The 20377-nt window shown below is 41.7% G+C and overlaps 1 protein-coding gene across 6 annotated transcripts in view; it reads right to left on the bottom strand.

Annotated features, from left to right (window-relative positions):
* Nucleotides 1-6945: 6945 nt before the first annotated feature.
* The window catches only part of NTNG1 (netrin G1), a 346692-nt gene continuing 333260 nt past the window's right edge, over nt 6946-20377 (bottom strand). For all 6 annotated transcript variants that reach the window (XM_044238793.1, XM_044238795.1, XM_044238798.1 and 3 more), the window contains one exon: nt 6946-8220. In XM_044238793.1, coding sequence (XP_044094728.1) covers nt 7991-8220 — 230 coding nt within the window. In that variant the 3' untranslated portion in view covers nt 6946-7990. The remainder of the gene's footprint in view (nt 8221-20377) is intronic.

The following is a 20377-nucleotide window of genomic DNA, read 5'->3' as shown; positions in this document are numbered from 1 at the left end:
ATGAAAATTATTAGAGAATTCACATTCTTTTCTCATTTGTTTCATACTAAAGACTTTGAAATCCAGGGAGTAATCTTACATTCACGGGACATGTCAGCTCCGACTAACCTCATTCAAGTGCTCAGCAGCCTCGGTGGCTAGGACCTCCTGATTTAGATCGTGCTGGTGGGGACAGAGTGCGGAATGAAAATATGCTCCCTGAAGCGTGAGAATAATGCCAAAACTTAGAAGGAAATTTGCTCCCAAACTAATGCTAGTAAACAAGAAAAACCATAACAATGAAACAAACCAGACAAAAAGAAAATGACTCCACGCCAGTCAATCCAAATGTGTTTCGGTGTCGCATGTGTTTTACTTTTTAAAATGTTAGGACCATAGGGAAAGGGTCACTGGGTGATGGACACTGGGGAGGGTATGTGCTATGGTGAGTGCTGTGAAGTGTGTAAATCTGATGATTCACAGACCTGTACCCCTGGGGTAAATAATACATTATATGTTAATGAAAATAATTTAAAAAAAATGTTAGGAGCAGTATGGAAAAGAAACATTTTGACCCCTTTCCAGCACAATGCCTGCAGTCGAGAAATCAGAGTGGGTTGTGTGCTCACAACCCTAACAACAAAATCGGAGCCTACATGTACGTTTCAGACTTTTTCAGAGTGTGATCATATTCCAGGTGACAGAATCTGACCGAAGGGGGAGGGACTGAAATCTACACGGTAACATCCTCTCATAGGCGAGTCTCAAACGAACCCAGGACTATCTGCCTCTACTTCGATGTAGTCCTCACTCAGTATCAATAATACAGGCATGTGGGCCCCAAATGCAAATACGTTGTGTGCATTAAGAATTTACATAGCAATACGGACATACTCAGATCCAATGAAAAATGCCATGTATCCAACTGCCAGAGTTTAGTTATTTAATTGGAACTGATTGTGAAGTACAAGGTTTTTACTATACACATTTTAATGCAGATATTTATATTACTCGGGAACAGAGATTCTCCCAAGAGCTTTATTTAGAACCCTTATTGAACCACCAATATCCTTCAGACTCTGAAGAAAGGTTAACCTGGGGCTCCAGAGGATGTGAATCTCCATTGGTCCACATGCTGCCATGAGAAACAAACCAAGTTGCCAAGATACTTGGATAATGTGTCACTCACGTTACAGGGCTGCTCCGGGCCATTTTCACTTTTACTTCATGCCTGGCTTCCAGAACAACCATGCACATGTTAAAATAGCTATCTACAAAAGGCAGTATAGATGCCCTTAGCAGCTTAGGCAAGGAAGGTCAGTATGAAATGAATAAAGAGCTGATTGCTGGACATGTACTTTCAAATACCTTGATATTATTTTCACTCATCACCTGCTACAATTTATTATTTAATGGGACTTCCATAGTTAGGATAAATTTCAATTTAGAGCAGTCATCCTTATACTTTAAGGCCTTTTATAAATTAAAAACAAAACAAAAACAAAACACAAACGAAACAAAACAAAACAAAAAACCAGAACTGTAATAGGTTCTCCACCCCGGGGTGGGGGTGGGGGGATCATATACACACAAAATCTTACATGTGATTTAAAGCACTTTACTGCTAGAATCCCTCCATTTTCCTCCCCGAATCTGGTTTGAAGTCTAGGTGTAGAAAGAAATTCACTTTTAAGAGTCCCTTGCTATAATGTGTGCTGCTGGGTCTATTTGGCAGAATGAGAACCATTGATCAGAATGCATTTAGATTTGACTGCTTTCCCAATTATGAATTGTAATTACACAGGATGTAAACACGGGTTTAAGTGGTTGTAAAACTACTCCAATGCTTGTCACACTATTAATTTAATAAACTAAATATTTAGCTGGGGTCCTCATAATTAGGCATCAGCCGACGGAAGGATTCTCGCAAACGTTGACATCCCATCCTTGGCCCCACGCTTCCCACTCCCCTCCCCCAGGGGGGAGAAAAAGAGATGGGGAGTGATGACACTAATCTCTGCCTTTAGGTGTTTATCACACCACGGAAGCCAAAACAATTACTCAGGGCTTCACAGGGGTAGGCACGGACTGGTAAATTTCAAAATGCTATTTCCTTGGAGAATGTTTTTCTCGCCGTGTTTCACACCGACAGAGGGAAAACCATTCCCCCACAGGAGCGGGCCTCCTTCAGAGCGCAAATACAAACGCACAGAAATGACATTATATTCTTGCCTGCCTGGGGCAAAGAGAATCACCTATTCTTAACAGGACTTCAGGTGTGTGATTTTCTGCCATTTTCCTTCTTTTGTTAGATTAGAATGACTGCGCCTTGTAAGAGCAGAGCTGGAATGCGGTCCTATCAGGGCAGGGCGGCGGGAACAGACACACTGCGGCATGTTACGTCTTTAACGGAACTTGACACATTCTCGCCACGCAGGAATTTCAGAGTCGAGGCAGACAGATGTAGGAGAGGTAGTAATTATTTTTTCTCTCTTCTAGTCAGCCCCACCTCCCATACGATTCATACTTCACTAATTAAATAATAGTTTGTGATGCCTCTGAAAAGCTGGGACTATTTAGGAAAATGGGTCTTATTTTTCCTTCCAATTCTCTGTAATTCGCTTCTGCTAGCCTCGCTAAATCTTCAGTGTTAACATAATTAGGTCTCACGGAATAATGGCCCATTTCACCAGCTATCATTTCAGGTTAATAAAAACATCACATAATTTTAAATGTTACTACTCTATTTTAATTCACCCATCAATTAAAAGCAGCTCTTGGGTGACAGGAAAAGGTAGGAGGAGGATTAAATGCTCAACTGTACAGATGTAAACACACCCCTAAAATCATTTAAGTCTTCTTGAGAGGCTTTTTCAGGACCTACTCGAAAAATGTGTTAGGAGCAGAATTTTTCTGCCATGATCGATCTCAAATAATTGCATTTTTAAATATTAATATGGGTTTTTCACAGATGCTATCTCATTTCTAGTGAGATATCTGTTTCTTAGTTATTTGATTCTTAGTTATTTGTTTCTTATTTATTTGAATATATCTGTCTCTTAGTTATTTGATTCTTCAGATGCAAAGTGAAAATAGTATGAGTCACACCTTCCCAGGTGTTGTGGAAAGTAAAAGGGCTCCAAGTTCCCAAGATTCTGGTGAAAATTCAAAATGTGATAGTTGGCATTCTTAATCTTTACTGACATCATATTATGTTTATGTGCAGTTTATGGTGGGAAATCCTCGGCATCTGTTTTAGGTAACTAAAGGGAAAAGGTACTTTTAGTGTAAGAAAGTGAAAATGTGGTTAAAAGGGAAAAACTCTTCTATATGGGACTGGTCAGAACTGGAGGAATATTTGTGCCAGATCAACATTCAGTATTTCTTAGATAGAAAATGGATTAGAATCTAGTCCTGATTTCCTGAGGCCAAGAAGGAATTGCTCACAACCAGACATTTGGATCAAGACTCTGGGATGCTCCTTAACTTTATTTTTCATTCTTATATACCATTAAGGCTTTCTAATTGGATTTTAAAAATATCCTATTGTTTTACCTGGTTATTCATGTTGTTCTAACTAGAGCTTGTTACCATCCCCATCCTTACCAAGGAAGACTGGGAATAAACATAGTGGGGAAGGAACTCTATTCAGATTTCTGAAGCTGAAGTTTTTAAACTATACCAGATCATAAGAGAGTCCTGGGGCGCCTGGGTGGCTCAGTGGGTTAAAGCCTCTGCCTTTGGCTCAGGTCATGATCCCAGGATCCTGGGATCGAGCCCCGCATTGGGCTCTCTGCTCGGCAGGGAGCTTGCTTCCCCTCCTCTCTCTCTGCCTGCCTCTCTGTCTACTTGTGATCTCTGTCAAATAAATAAAAATAAAATCTTAAAAAAAAAAAAGTCCCATATATAACAAATATATAGAACATGTGTTTCGAACTTCCCACAGATTTCTGTGCAAGGCTGTGAGCAGAGAAACTGTTGAACAGGTATCTTATTCAATTTTGAACAACAGGTGAGATACAACAAACCCATATCCCATAATGCACAGAGCACCCTTTTCAGAGTATGGGGTCTTTACATCCTAGTAATACTGGATTATTGATGGGAGAGAGGAGGCAATGGGACAAAAGATCTTACTTCAGGGTTTCCTCACAGCTGTCCCCTCCAGCCCATCCCAAACTTCCTACCACCCAGGAAGGCCACAGCGCAGGTCTGAGAAAGGGTGCGGCGGGAAGGGTATGGCGGAACATTCACTATAGGAACTCCTGAACTGTAGCCCATGCTGTCCCCCAACATGCACTCTTCTCTTACCTTGGTGAGTGATTTATGTCAACTTAGTGATTTAATTAAAGGGCTCCTGGTGCAGTGTTTCCTTCCAGGCAGATCCAACAGGTGGGGACCGGGACAAAAGTACCAATGAAAACCCATGTGCCACGTGGCTAAACAATTAAAAGTTACACTGCAAGCTAACACAGGGTTGAATAAAATACGTTCCAATCTGCCACTTCGACGTGAATGCTTTTGTAAGAATTGGAAACCCAGGTATCGATGTACAGTCCTTAGCCAGCTCAGAGTACCTTCCATCTGGACCCTGGCCCTGAGGCAGCCCTAGTCTCTCCCTCCCACCCTTTAGCCCCTTTCCTTCCATCCCTGAGCTCTGGTTTGCATCACAAGGGGCTTCTTCTCACTCATATGAGAATTCTCCAGGGTACACCGCCAGGACTGATACACTAATCTACCCACACAGACTCACTGTTGGCCACGCCTTGCACCCAGGAATGTATAGTCATGATGCACGATGCTGCTTGCCTGTAGGAACTGGAGCCCCCAGAAGAGGGACATACATGCCTTTAAAGTGGCTGGAGGTCATCTAGGTAGAAATACTAGGTTCCCAGCTACCAAAACCAAGTGACAAGAAGATCAGGATGGGCACCTCTAAGCAAGGGCCCCTGTTCACTGGGGCTGATGTGCTCCCTCTCAGCTGGTACTGGGTCAGAAACCAATCTCTCCCATATCACAGCTGGGCACTCTAATTACTGTCTTAAAAATAGTGATACTTTGTATATAGCCGAGGCTTCAGATAAAAATTTTGTTGCAGTTTTATGCTCATTCGAGGTGTTGATGGATGGAATTATATTTTTACTCTGAGGGAAAATTGACAAAGCAAGAACTGGGACCTTAAGTACATGAACAGCTTAGTCCCCACTTTTCAGCTGAGTCCTGTTCTCAAAGTCATAATACCGTAGATGGAACCCACTTTGCAAGAATGCTGGAGAGCAGCAGATGAATAAATCCATGGAGTTGGGGTTTCTTCAAAGGAATAAAACCTTTAGAAGAACTTGAGAATCCAGATGAAAAAGAACATTTCATTTCCATTTGTTATATACCTAAAAGTGAATTTTTATTAAAAGCAGATCACATCACTTCAGGAAATTCAGAAAACTATATCTAAATACATGGAACGCAAGATATTCCTCATCAATTTAGATTCTTATAGCCTCATAAAGATAAAATGCAGATGAATTGATTTAGATCAAGCCTTCATTAAATTTTAGAATTAGCTTTTGAAATCCCATGTATTGCAATGTGCAGAGCCTGATTCCTGAGCATTGTGACAAAGCCATGAGTGGATAAATGATAAAGTGCATCGTTGCTAGAAATAACACAGTCTGCCTTTGGTTTGTGCTAATAAACTATAAGACATCCTAAATTCCAATTTTAATATGAGAAATCCACCTCATTATAAGTAATCTCAAACTCTGTATGTTATCAGCATTTTCATGTGTTTTCTTTGGTGAGTCTGAAATATAATTTGCTGTTTATGCTTCTAATGTAAATCTCCAATTTCTGGTTGGCCACCCTGGCCCTAAGCCAGAGCTCTAATTTATTTCCCTCTTTCTTTATTTCTTACATCAAAAGAGACTGTTGGTTTGAATAACAAACATTCAATCGACTTAGACGTGGGGTGGCAGGCAGCAGAGGCATTACCTGTTTACCTTTTATTGCCTGTTTTGAATTGGCTTTTCTGGGAACAAAACCAATAAGACATGATGTTCTTTCATCTAGTTTTCACCCAGGTTATTTATCAGAAGACACCCCCTCCCTCCCCGGCCCATGGCGGGGTGAAGAATTCAGCCTGGGAGCAGGCTTCCAACCTAACACTATCATGGATTATTGCTCTACCAAGTCATGAAGGACTTCATTGTCCGATAGACTCTGGCTTGGGCTGATAATTGTTTTTGATTCCAGGAGCCGCTGCTGCTAACACATTTGTAAGCCGTGGGACAACAGTGTGCTGGGAACGGAACATATACTCTTTGAGCCACTTTGAGACTTTGCAAGGGTTCCCCCACACCCCCCTGCCCTCGCTGTCTGGCACATTCATTGGCCTGATAAAAGGCAGAAACAATTTAGTACACCTTGGGTGGTACTTAAAACAAACTTTATTCTCAGGAACAGCAGTTATGTCTAACTTGCTGCTGTATATGTTGATGTTTCCTCTAAATACTAAGTCTGAATATATTCAATCAAATAGCTAATCACTCAAGTTCCCTGCCACCTTTCTGGTTCTCCAGGTTGCCTCTCATGATACTCCATGTAAACACTGCATTTGAGAAGATACAGAGATCAGCATCCCTAGAGTCACATGATCACATCAATCTGTGAAAATAGCATGACTTAAAAATCAAAGTCTCTTAGTACTCTGCCAACAGGCTTTGGCATGATCTTGGCAATCATTTAGATTTTTTTTTTTTTTTTTTTTTTTTTGCTGTTATAATTTTCCCAAGTGGAAATAGTCTTGTATTTTGCAGAAGTTGTCCAAGCTAGTGAACATCAATCCATCTTCCTGGGTACTAAATCGTCAGCTGAATGTATTCAGTCCACATAGAAACCAGTAAAGTGAGTGTGGAACGGCTTGGTGGCTGCTCCTTTCATCTTAAGAAACTGCAATACAAATTCCTGAAATCATTTATGCAGGAATTTTTATTCTTTAAATCTTCCAGTGTTAAAGCAACAAGAAAACACTTAGAATGTCCTTTGGTGGAATCTTATTACACTTGTTATATATGTAAACTGATATTCTTTGATGCCAGCACGTTCGTTGCCCTTACAGAGAAGTCTCTGCACAATGAAACAAAACAGAACGGAAGAGGACAAAATAAAATGTCAGTCTTTGCTGCTTCGAATTAGATACATTAACAGATTGTCTGGTAACACAAATTGGCAAGAATACAAAAAATCTACATATTACAGTATTTCAAGAAAAATAACTTCATTTGAATACAAAAGGATAGATACACTTTCTTTTTTCCTAGAGCCACTTTTGGACAGTGGATGTGTGCTCGCACTGGGAGTGACTTCAGTGCTGCTAAGATAGACGGGGTATGACTGGCTGGAGCTTTTGGAGGGGGGCTGTTACACGTGTGCATTACTAACATCAGACAAAGAAACCTTTCAACCAACAAGGGTTACAGAGCAACGTTCACTAAAGCACAGGTTGGAAGGGGTTCAGGGACCGAAGCAGGCCAATATGGCAGCTTGGAACAGATTTCCTTATACCCACAGTGCACTGCCAGCAAAGAACGCTTCTATTTGGTTGGTCCACACACCGGGCCAGTGGTGCCGGGGCACCCCACGGGAGAGCAGCGAATGGTTTTAGGTTGCTTGGTTTGTTTGTGGTCTTTCCTGTTTGGGTGGGGGGCTGTCGCAGCCTGCCCAGTCGGCGAGAAGCTCCGCAGCTGGCCGGGTGATTTGTGGTGAGAGTTCTCAACAGCTGCCAACTTCTCTGGAGTCAGAAATTAACAGTCTTGACTCGGGTGTGCTGTCCGCGGCTAATAGATATGGCTTAGTTCAGTCAGGCCTTCTTAGTTTGTACACGGTGTTGGAGTGGGGGTGTCTGAGTGTGTGTTTCCTATGTTGTTGGTAGCGAATGCTTGCAGGTCGCCTTGGCCTCCCCCCTTGTCCCCCTTGCCGCGGCGGGCCCAGGCCGGGCTGGTGGCCCGTGGCTCGCCTAGACCAGCAGGGGGCTGGCGGTGCCCAGCAGCGCGGTCAGCAGCAGCAGCGCGGGGGAGCCGGGCGGGGGCGCCCCGTGGCCGGAGTCGGAGCCGCAGCTGCCCGCCTCCTCGCACCGCAGCTTCTCACACAGGATGCCCGTGTAGGCGGCTGGGCAGAGGCAGCGCACGTTGTTGTGGCACGTCCCTCCGTTCTGACAGTGCAGGAGCTCATTGTCGCAGACATTCGCTGCAGAACGGGGGGTGGGGGGTTGGGGGTGGGGTGGGGCGCGGGGAGAAGAAGCAGAATCAATTTCAGTTCATCTAGTACAGCATGTTTTCAGCTTAAACAAAACAAAACAAAACAAAACTCTATCGATCTTGTGCGCCCCCCACGCCCCCGCGACAAACTAAGCATGTGACTCCCAATTTCCAAACAAATGTAGTTTGCTGTCTTTGTGTGTGTGTGTTTTAAATCATATTTATCCTTTTCGTACAGATTTTTTTGCTGTGATCTTGGGTAGTATTGCCCATTTCAGGCTATCGAGTACAAAGTAATGGAATGCTCCTGGTTTGGCAGTTATCTTCTCTTCATAGAACTGGTACCTGTTGTGACCTCCTGCATTTTTAAAGGGCAAGTGCCCGATACAAGAATGCAGAGTTTTAAAGGCAGATGAATGGTAGTTAAAATGCAAAGCAGTATTGCTAAAATGACCAAGAACCTCCAAAGGGGTGGGCCATTCTCCCTGCAGGTGATTCCAGCGGCTGCATGCGGGAAGACAGAGCGAACGGGGAGTGAGGAGAGAGGGTATGGGACAGGGGCAGACAGCATGCTCCAGGCAGGCGGCAGCCAGATCAGAAGAGAGAAAGTGGTTTCATGGGAGGAGAGTGAGGACAAGCAGTCATATTTGCCCCTGACAGCCTATTAGGATATTCATTGCCTTGTAAATATGGGAAGTAGAATCCAAGGTTACCTTGATTTCCCGCAATAATAAAAAATGCAGTGATGAGACCCTGATTACCAAAATTTCACGATGTCCGTCAATTAATAGAATCGGTTCGAATAAATCAAGCAAACAATTCCAGACACTAAAATTCATTCATGGTCCCTGCCATGTAATTTTCATCTTTAATAATTACTTATTTCAAAGTTCTGGTTATCCTCATTAATTCCATGTCTCCTATTCTTTTAGATAATCAAGGTTTCACTGATTTAGCAGAATGTTAAATAGGACCCAGGGAAATTAAAATAACAACAAAGAGTAAAAGAGCCAAGAACACTTCCCAGCAACATATGCTGCTTAAGTATTTAATATACAGAACCACTCTGGAGCAGGGTGGGGGGTAGGGGCAAAGCAGAAAAGGTAGATTTTTATAAATTATTACATTTTCATTTTTTAAAAATGTCATGGTCAAATTTCCCCAGGGGGACCACATGAATTAAACACACACACTCACTCACACACACACACACACACACACACAGAGTCTCTCTCTCTCTCTCAATATTACTATCAAGTGCAAAGTACTAAAACAAAAACAAAAACAAAAAAAAAAAACCAACAAAACACCAAAAAAACCCATCCCAAGTAGTAATTCATTACAGAATGTTGCTTGTCCATTAATCATGGTCGGTAGTCATGTCACCTTCAAAATGTGCTAATGCCTTGTACGCAAATGAGCTCAGGAAAGATGGTAGTGGACGCTCACAGAGTTAATACCAAAGTGCCCTAAAGGGGGCCTTGTTTTACCTTCTTCCTCAGTGACCTCTAAGACAGCTGCATAATGTATTGGTACAATTTTCAAAAGTATCCACACTTGCTGTCTGCAAATGTCAGAAGTGACCATTCAGGCTTCCTAAATCCTTTAGGCTCCAAATTTTGACATTCATTATATATGTCATACAAATATGACAGACATTATATAATCTCATGATTATATAAGCTGCCTCTCATTGATGGCAGAAATCCTGAATATTAGACCCAAATTATAGTATTTTATGTGCCATGGTTAAAAATGTCAAGAGCTGTGGAAGGGATGCAAAAATCTACACGTGTACAGTGGTTCCACTCATGGTTGAAACTGGTTGTTGTTAATCTGAGAAGCATCCATGGGTTTTCAGCATTTTGTTTTGCTTACACTTCAGGAAATATCTGTTTAATTGGGGTAACATGGAAGAAACAGATCTAAATAAGTGTTTCCATTTTAAGTTAGAGATTCTCAGCATTTCTTGTCCCAGGCAGCAGATTGCTGAATGGGATATTTCCTTTCATTTGGCACCAGAGGTGGGGAAATATCTGTTCTATCAATATCGATAATTGCTTGCCTTGAATAATTGAGAAGAAATCAATAGTTAATTAAATATTGCTCTCCTGGAAAAAAAAAAAAAAGCTATTTTTCTTCTTGGACCTGAATGTAAATCAGCTGTTGGACAGAGGTTTCTTTCTTCTTTCTTTCCTTTTTTTTTTTTTTCCCCAAGAAGCTGGTGATTAAGTTAAAATTCAATACCTTTCCTACATTTAAAATAATCTGTTAGTTGATGCTGGTGAGTGTGAGAAATTCAGTAACTATGCAAGGACCAGATGTAACCCAGGATTCATAATATCATGGATTGGGGAAGTAAATTTTTTTCTGTAAGAGATAAACAGAAGAAATCAAATCTAGAATATATTTCATTACTTTAGAATTCCCTATAAGACTTTTTACATTTAGTCTCCTGATGGTGCTATTCAACAAACACAGATTATCACAGATATGTACAGCATTCTGTTGGAATCATGTGCTAGGCGCACATCTGAACTTAACTATAAATCTTACCTGCTATTCGTTAATTTATCCTCCGTCTTCATGTTTTTTGTACCAAATTTGTGGTGCTTAATGAATAAACTAGTTGGCTAACAAATATCACTGACCTCTTCTTCAGCATAGGAAACCTTGTACTAAACACCATGAACAGATTTAAAAAAAAGGATAGAGCGTGATCCCTGCTCCTATGGAGTTCAAGTCTTGTTGGGAAGATAAAATATAGGCAGGACATGATCTAATAATAATTTCATTAGCATGCCTTTATCAATTCCATCCACTTCAGCCAACATCTGTTGTGTGCCAGGCAACCCCACTCGATTGTATGTTTGTAACTCTACCTGCCTTAAAGGAGCCCACGGTTTGGCAGAAAACAAAACGAACATGCAGAAATAACTATGACACAAAAAAAGACTGTAAAGGAAGCATTTGCAAAACGCCAGGGGAACTGAGATGCTGGCGTAAATAATTATTTGGGGAAAGATTAGAAAAGATTCTAGAAAGGAGATTGTATTTGAACAATAGTGCACTCCAGGCAGATATTGGTAGAAGGAGCGTTATGGATGGGGAAACTGTATGAGTACAGACAGGGAGACTTGCAAGTGCAGAGTGCTGGTTATTAAGCGATTGTCTCTCAACTCTAAAAGCACCCTTCTTTCTGCGCTTTGTCTTCAGCTTCCACCGATAGAGGCACCAGAGAAGGTGAAGGGGTTTCCTTTCTCCCATCTGATGGCTCCTCCTCAGTGTTGCCCCATGATGGCCCTTCACCCCAGGAGCAGCATTTGATCCCGGTGCACAGCTTGATTCAGAATTAGCTTTCTTCTCCCCCTTAGAAGGTTCCTGCACCAACCCAGCAGCGCTCCTTCCCTACAGGTTTGAGCTTAGCTCTAAGGGCCCCTGCCCAGGTTTCAGAGGTACAAGTCAGCAGCCCGGCATTACATCCCCCCATGTCTGTGGGGTCTCCCCTCTGTCCTTTTAGTTGCTAATAATCCATCCTCTTTCCTGTGATCCCTCTGCCCAGGAGTGGTACTATTTCCTGCTTATACACAGTTACTACTATCTCTGAGGGACTTCAGTGTCCTCTTCTCATTTCTAAATTCCAAAACACCTGTTTAACTGTTTCCTTTAATGAATCCTCTCTATTGAAATACCTAGTGCCATTTCAGTTTTCTGACAGGAGCCTGAATGAGAGACTCATGGAACACATTAGCGAATGGCAGTTGGACTGGTGTGGCTGGAATGTGGGATATGCCCAGGGAAAATGGAGACTAGAAAGGTAGGCTGTGGCCTGACTGGGTACATTCTACATAATATGCAACATAGTTTCAATAATAGGCAGTGGGAAGCTGTCAAAAACCTACGAGCAAGGTGGTATTTTAAAAGGAAGAGAAACAGGTGAGGCTTGGCCAGAGAAAGGTTAGACTGGAGACGAGGGGCCCAGATGCTTTAGTAGAATGGGCTTGGTCTGATAATAGCAATGGGGAGGGAGAGGGGATAGATTTGGATGCAGATGATTTGAAATGGGTAAGAGAGATTCTGTGGTTCCTGTTTTCAGTATTCAGATGCATCATAATAAAATTTATTAAGAAAAGTAGATTAGAGGAGGGCTTTGGGCAGGGAAGAAAATGCACTTTTTTGGATGTACTGACTTTGAGGGGTCTGAAGGCTCTTCCTCAGGGGTATTATTCTTAGCTGGAAAAACTAATTAACCATTCAGGAGGTAGGTCATCCTGGAGATACAGGTTTGGAGCAGGAGTGATGGTGGTCATTGTTACAAAGAGTGAAGTGAAGGGAATAGAAGATCTAATCTTGGTAGAATATAGAGTGAGGACAAATGAATGCTCTAGATAGAACACTGAATAATATCAGCATTTAGGCCACAGGAAGAGAATGAAAGATCATGAAGGGTCCTGAGAAGAAAAGACGTCAACAAAATACAGTGATCATTTGAGGGCATACAATTAATCCTAGAAGTCTTCCTGCTGTGCGTGACTCTATCTAGGGATAAACAAATAGACTGGAAGAGTGTGAGAGGAAGGGCACTTTGAGTTGGGTGGAGGAAATTGCAAAATAAGCATTACATGCTCTTGATTGAATCTGACAGAAGGGATTTTGGAATAATTAAAAAAAGGATCGGAGAAATTTAAGGAATTAACATTTAACAGAGGTCTTTGGTTGTCAGTCTAAATTGGTGTTTTTTAACAGTGGATGATTTTGTCTCCCACGGTGCATTTGACAATGTCTGCAGACTTTTGGTTGTCACATCTCAAGGGAGGGCTACTGGCCTCTAGTGGACAGAAGCCAGAGATGCTGCGAAATATCCCACAATGCACAGGGCAGCACACCCCCAATCTCCACTCCAGGTTACCCCCAACAAAGAATCCCTCTTCAATTTAGGTTGATGGTAAAATGATGAAGTTCTGGATCAGGGTGTCAGCCATAGCAATGGAGAGGAGCGGTTATCCTTATATATACTGGGCAAAGGGGAAGGAAGTTGTCTCGCTGATTCTAGATCACAGAATAATAGTGAGTTTTAAGGTGCAGAGCCATAGGAATTAGAGGCGACTATAAATACTTGAAGTTGAACTATAAGAATGGATTACCCTTGGAGGGGAGTAAATACAGAAACTTGGGATTTAAGACAGACCCTTTAGCCCTGTTCACAATGAAAGAATGAGAGAGGAAAGAAAATCACCTTCGTTATATAATTTGTTCCATCTTGCTATGTTAGAAATAGTAAAATTAGAGTGTGGGGAAACTCCAGAAACTAGACAAGTTCTAGATGAGGAAACTGAAATCAATTTACGGAAGAACTGGAGCTAGAATCAGAGGTCCTGATTTATAAGATTCCTGCTCTTTACATAGAAAAGAATGTTCAGGAGAAACAGTAGATGGTGGCGTGCAGCACACATCCTATGATCCTCAAGACAATCAAAATAAACTCTGTAATCCCTAGTGGATTCTCACTTGTACTGACCTGCTGTTCTGCCTTCATACCACACTGTGACTAAGCAGGGTATATGTTGTTGGCATTAAATCTCATATCTTCCAGACTTCTCCTACCACATTTTGGCAAAGCTCCAAGTACAAATCAGCTCATCCATAAAATGCAATAAAAAATATCAAAGGTCTAGATTGAGAATATCAGGCATGTCACTGCAGATTAAAAATCCAACCAGGGATTGCTACCCAACACACACCTTGCAGTTATCACTTCCTTTACTTGATGCCCTTCTGTGTGGATTTGTCTCAGCTGAAAATCCTGACCTTACCTGAGGATGTATTTACGTTAAACAGGTCCTGACTCTTTCTTAATTGCTATTGACAATCTAAGGGTGTGTGATCTCTGTAAATAGGGAAGGTTTGCCTTTAAACCCCTTATACAACACTTGATTCAGTATTGGCAGCAAATTGTTATTTGCTAGACACCATCATGTTTATTATAATAAAATATCCTTAGATATCAGAAAAGCTAATCCTACTTTGGTACTGGCTTGACTGTATTCTAAAGGATACTTTTATCATTGATAAAAAATAATTCATTTATGGTGTGTCCAATATCACACCATATAACCTATAACCCCCTGTGATTTCAGTATTAAGATTGCTTTCAAGTGGAGCAACCAGAATGATCTGCGACCACTGAGAGATAGGGTTAGAGTATTAATGTTAGACCCAAAGAGTTATGTGGCTAAAAGATGAACTGTGGAATCCTTGTGGAGAGGCTACAGTTGGCAAGGTGTTATAACAGTTCCGATCACAGCTTCAGTAAGCAAGATATATAATAGCAGATAAATAAGCTTCCACAGTTGCTATGAGCTTCTTTAAAAAAAAAAAAAACCAACAACCTCAGAATTTTCAAAATGAAAAAATAGGAATGAGCAGCATTTCTTCCTCCCTGTTTCCCTTCTTATTTTTCCTTTGGCTTCAATAAGAGCCGCAGGGATGAAGCTAAAGTACTCAATTCTTTAACTTGTTTTTGTGGGTTCCTTGACTGTCATACACATTTCCTCTTCCCAAACTGTAATCTCTCATCAAAATGTCCATGATGAGATCTTGATTCCTTTTCCTTCCATTAGTTCTTTCTGGAAGGTATGGAAAAGCAGACACAGAGGGATCACTCTGCTCAAAATGGGCACCAGCTAGAACTTAGTGTTGCTGCTTGTTCTATTCTTCTTTGCTTTGGTGACCTCAAGGGTCACTTATTCCCGTTATGGTCATGATGATCCATTGCATTACAAAAGGGAAGTTTTCTTTTCTGTGTTTGGGTCTTGTTCAAAGCTATACATTTGGGTTCACCCTGTCAGTGAGCCGCTATGCTTGAGCAATGCTGGGTCTGTATTTATAGACTTGAAAGTTTCTCTTTTTGGTTTTGTCTCAGGCACTTCAAGGGATCGATGCAATGCATTGCCATGACAGCCTTCCTTGATGGTTGTATTAATAAAGTGACCTCTACCTTCCCTACCTGAAACGAGCCCAGGATTGCAGAGGGAAAGATGTTCCAAATTGTTCCCGTCCTTTTCAAAGAAACGTCAAAGAGTGAATAACCTCTACCAAACAGGCTAATAACAAAGGCATGTGTGCAACATTCAGTTCTGATTTAGGCATTTGAGAATTTTGTGGCAGGAAGATAAAGAGCTATGATTATGACCCACTTATTCAGCCTTGGTGGCTGTGATATGAAGTTGTGAGCTGTGGGATATAAAATTGGAACTACAGGTTAGCTCCTGGGGTATAGAAGAATCTCTGCTGGCTGGTATCTAATGGCCTTTTGTGAATTCTGGGCACACTAACTATGCTTCCCCCTATCTTTTCCCACTTAGATCTGGCTATGACTGGTGATGGGGTACAGCAGAGAAAATACTAATGAAGATTCATGAAACCTGGGTTCTAGTTCTGATTAGCCATCCCTTTGCTGTGAGGTCTTGGACATATCATGAAGCCACTCAGTGACATCTACCCAAACTTCCATCCAACACCCAACCAGGCACTGTTCTAGATGATGGGCACATGGTGGGAGCCAGGCAGACAATGCAGTCACTTCTGTAAAGCTTAAGTTCTAATGATAGCTAGAAAGTTAGGGAACGAGTTGGAAGTACGTATTTTTAAAATTCTCTTGAACGTTATGATTTGCATGGGTATTTTTCATGGGGAGCTTATCATCTTAAGAGGCAGAGTGAGGAATTTCTCCTCTTTTTCATCAAATATGTGATGATAGTTGGACTTCCGCAATATTATGAGTCCTGGTGATTACTTGGGTGGCTGTTTTGAATTGATTGGTTTTGCCCATTGGTCTTATCTGGTGCCCCATGGAGCAGGCATAGTTTTTCTCTTGACTTGCACTAGAAGCATGAGGTGGTGTCAAGGGAATGAGGTGAAGAGAACTTGTGATTCAAGCCAGGTTTCTTTAGTAAATGGGTTGCGTGAACTTGGGGAAATTGTTTTACCTCTTTGTGCCTCTCTATCCTTGCTTCTGAAGCAAGAAGAGTAACACTTGTCCTGTTCACCCACCTCCCAGTTGTTGGGAGCCTCAAGGTGAATCATGTGAAGGTATTTTTAAAAATATAAAACACAACCTCAGGATACTTTGTTAACGTTCAACATCTTCCCAATCCACTCCCCACCCCCAGTGCTAGAAGCCCAGGGAGTAAGAGTGAGGTGCTTGCTCCTACCCTGCCAGATAAAGAATTCATCATTGCCTATCCAAGTCAAGGTACTCAAGTGAAAACAGAAGCAAATGTCCTCCCTCAAAGACAGCATCTGTATATGTCCTCTGTGGGTATGAATCTTGAGATGGTGTGGGGTCAAACATGCAGTTCTTGAATATTTGTATTCAGCTGTTGTGTCCTCTACAAGGTTGTGTGAGGTCGGCTTAGAGGGGCAGTGCCTGTCTTCTCAAAGGTGACTTATGTGCTCTCACTCAATGTGCACTGTCCTGTACCAATCACAGTACAGAAGTTTTCAGGGTTGCATGAAGCCCAGCCTTAGCTTCTGCATTGGGGAGGCAGGGCACAAGTTCAGAAGTGAACAGTATCTAGACTGCAACTTGGAGGACATCAGTTGGAAACATCCTTGCCCTCCTGCTCTCAATTTCCACTGCTGTCTGTGTCTAGATGCATCTGGGGACAGTGGTGCTAGGGGCAGGATTCCAGTGTGACAGCATCCAGCCTACTGGGTCCTAACCAGTGTTACGAGGACAAGGAGCAGAGCTGAAATGGCTGTAGGTAGCAATGTGGAGCTGTCAGCCGGGTGGTCAGATGTGGGTGGGTAATCAAGTACAGCACATTCTGATACTACAGAGAAGCCATTCTATTCACAGTCATCTAATCTCAAAGCACTGATTATGGGAGTGATGCTTGCTCTGATCCAGTCAAAGGAAACACTGCTCAAAACATCATTAAAAAAAAAAAAAAAAAAAAAAAAAGCTGGGGCACCTGGGTGGCTCAGTGGGTTAAAGCCTCTGCCTTCAGCTCAAGTCATGATCCCAGGGTCCTGGGATCGAGCCCCACATCGGGCTCTCTGCTAGGCAGGGAGACTGCCTCCCCCTCTCTCTGTGCCTGCCTCTCTGCCTACTTGTGATTTCTGTCTGTCAAATAAATAAATAAAATCTTAAAAAAAAAAAGCCACATTCATTTTGAAGGAGCCTGTGTTTGCAGTAGGCAGGAACCCAGCTAGCATGGAAGAAATAACAGGTGACTCCAATGAAGGAGCAGGAAGCACTGGCCAAAACCCCCCAAAGTTGTCAGGCTTTGCAACTTGCAAAAAAAAAAAAAAAAAAAAAAGCCTTTGCTGATGTTGAGAAAAAATGAATTCACTAAGAAGCCCACAAAGCCAAGGGCTGGGCATCTTTTCCCAAAGCGATCATTAATGATGTATTGAAATCCTATTTAGGTCAACACCTTCAGACACAGACAGAGGCAAGGTGCTCATAACAACGGTGCTGAGAAATCACAGTTTCTCATCTGGTATCAGAAAATGCACTCGTCTAGTTTAATAAAAAGGTGCGGCCTCTACTCTTTTTGCCTGAGGTGAAAGATGGCGCTTGTTGGGAGGCTTAGTCACACACGATGCAACACACATCAGGGTATAAACCACTGTTTCAAAGTACAGGACATTATGTCAGGATGAGTAGCAGCCCAAATATTTATCCAGCATGATCCCCCTAAGTACAGACTTAGACCTACACACAGCTCATGTAATACCTTAGAAGAAGGACTAGAGCAAACTGTACCAAAACACGACCAATGTTTAGCTCTGGCTGGTGGGAGTGCAGGTGCTTTTAGTAACTTTAATTTTCATTTTTGACTCTTCACTTTTTATAAGTTGGGAAGAATAAATATGTGGTCCCTTGAAAATATTAAATATGTTAATAAAAGGAACTGTTGTTACTTGAGAAAATAAAAAGCATATTTTACTGATAGGATAAAAGTGATTCACATAAGAAATGATCCATGTGGCCAAATTTTGCTATAGTTCAGTATTTGTGTCATTCATACATATTTCTAATCAAACTACCAGTTACCTTAAATTTGCAAAAATTATCTGAGTATATTCCCTAACTGGGATTTAAATAAAAATTGAAACACACACACACATTATCTCAGGAAAGACAGAAGAGTTCCTACACAATCCTGTAATTCCTAAGAAGGCCCCAAACACTGGGATTCCTTGGCTTGTCAAGAGTACACAGTGTCAGGTGTGGATGGAAACAGCAGAGCCTCTGGAGCTAAAGGGATCTGTAGCCTGAAGGTCTGCTTATTGTTAACTGGTACAGATGATGTGAGATGAACGGACATTTTACATTGGCAGGTCACAGTGATGACTGTGCTGGAATTTTCTACAACCATTCCAGTATAGAGGCTCCAAGTCCAGATTAACTGCACTGAAAGAAAACATACTTCATGCAACTTGAGTCTGCAGGAGATTCCTATGGGTTCCCCTTGTATGTGTCTGCACTGTGTCTAACATGCTCATTGTGGTTATATGTAAGCATGGAACACTGTTCTGGCAGCAAACTGATACCCAATAAATTACTTACTGAACACACAAATAAAATATGTCTTTTGTTCTCTGCCTTTTTCTGAATGGTGGGCATATATCTAAAATTTGTAGATAGACAAGTAGATCGGTAGATAGGTATCAATACACAGGAATACAGAGCGTATAGGCTGGAGAGCAGGAAGTGGAGGGAACTTTCCCTTGATGGCCTCCTAAAGGCAGTTTCTGGGCAGTAGTAGGTAAGGCTAGTTCCTGAGCACAAGGAAGGGGACGGAAGGTGAGATCTTGAGGGCAGGAGTGAAATATTTGGGAGGGAACGGGAGAGGAAGCTAACAAGACACCTGGAAAAAGTTCTGGGTAGTGTTGACACTCCAATTCAGCTCATATCCCATGATTTGTCAGGCCTTTCCATACCTGCTTTCCTGATGGAGAACACCAGCAGAAAGGAAATGGTGACTTGTTTGGGGTTTCTTCCTTCAGTGATACAGAGAAGGCCTGGGGAAGGATAGGAGGGAGGGGAAGAAGGCAGAGTGGCCGAGCCAAGTGTGGAGAAGCACCCCCTTCATTTTTCATTAGGCAAAACGTATTAGCTCTTACTATTATAATCTTGGCATGCCAGCCTGATGAAGGTGGAAAAGACATGGCCCTTAAGAAAATGAATGACTTTTTTTTTTTTTTTAATTGGAAGGTAACTCGTTAAATTTAGAACATGGGCTAAAGGAAAATCCAGATGGAACTGAGATGGAGGCAAGAGACTGTCAGAGGCACAGAAAAGAATGCAGGTAAAAAGATTTGGAGCTCTTTGAAATGACGTGGGAATTGTGAAAGGTGATCCATATAGCTGAAAGCAAATCTGTGAAACAGTCCACATTCTGAGGAGGAGGTAGGGCAATACTACAGGCCTTTGATACTTGGCATTAAGAATCCTAGTATCTGTGACTGAAAGGAGATAATTGTGTCATTAATTCACATGCATTTTTTGTTGAGACAGAATTTCAATGCCTTTGAGCACTGTGTAAAGCTAAAATATAATTTGAGGTTCCTGTTTGTCAAGCTATAGCTAAATGTCTCCTTAGAGACTTAATTTTTCCTATATATACTTGGCAGGAGTGTTCTAAATATGGTCTAAGCCCTCTTAGGATTTTTAAACAGCAGGGATATGTAAGTATGACAAATACTTACTGAAATCACACAGCAGTAACTTTTCTTAATGATTTTTTCTTTTCCTGGGAATCACTGCAATTCACTCTTGTCTGTTGTGGCCTTGCTGTCACCATAACCACCTCCTGACAATGTCAAACCAAGTCTTGGGAGGTGATTTTATAATCGGATGAAATAAAGCCATTTCCCTGTTAATGCCAGTGTCAAGTCAAAATGAATTGGTGTCAATAAATTCAAGGTGAGGAAAACAACATTATGGAATCAAGAGAAGGTGCAAAATGATAGCATGAGTCATTTAGGGATGCCAAGCTCCAAGTAAAAATGACTGCTAATTTTCAAAAATGTATTCACCACTGCACCAGGTACCAAACATTTAAGTGTTCTCACATACATCAGCGGGGTTGAGGGACAAGGGGTTACAATTACAGACGAGTCACAAGCATACC

The sequence above is a fragment of the Neovison vison genome, chromosome 2, assembly GCF_020171115.1.
Source record: "Neovison vison isolate M4711 chromosome 2, ASM_NN_V1, whole genome shotgun sequence".
Taxonomy (NCBI): Eukaryota; Metazoa; Chordata; class Mammalia; order Carnivora; family Mustelidae; genus Neogale; species Neogale vison.
This window is presented reverse-complemented; position numbering and strand designations above follow the sequence as displayed.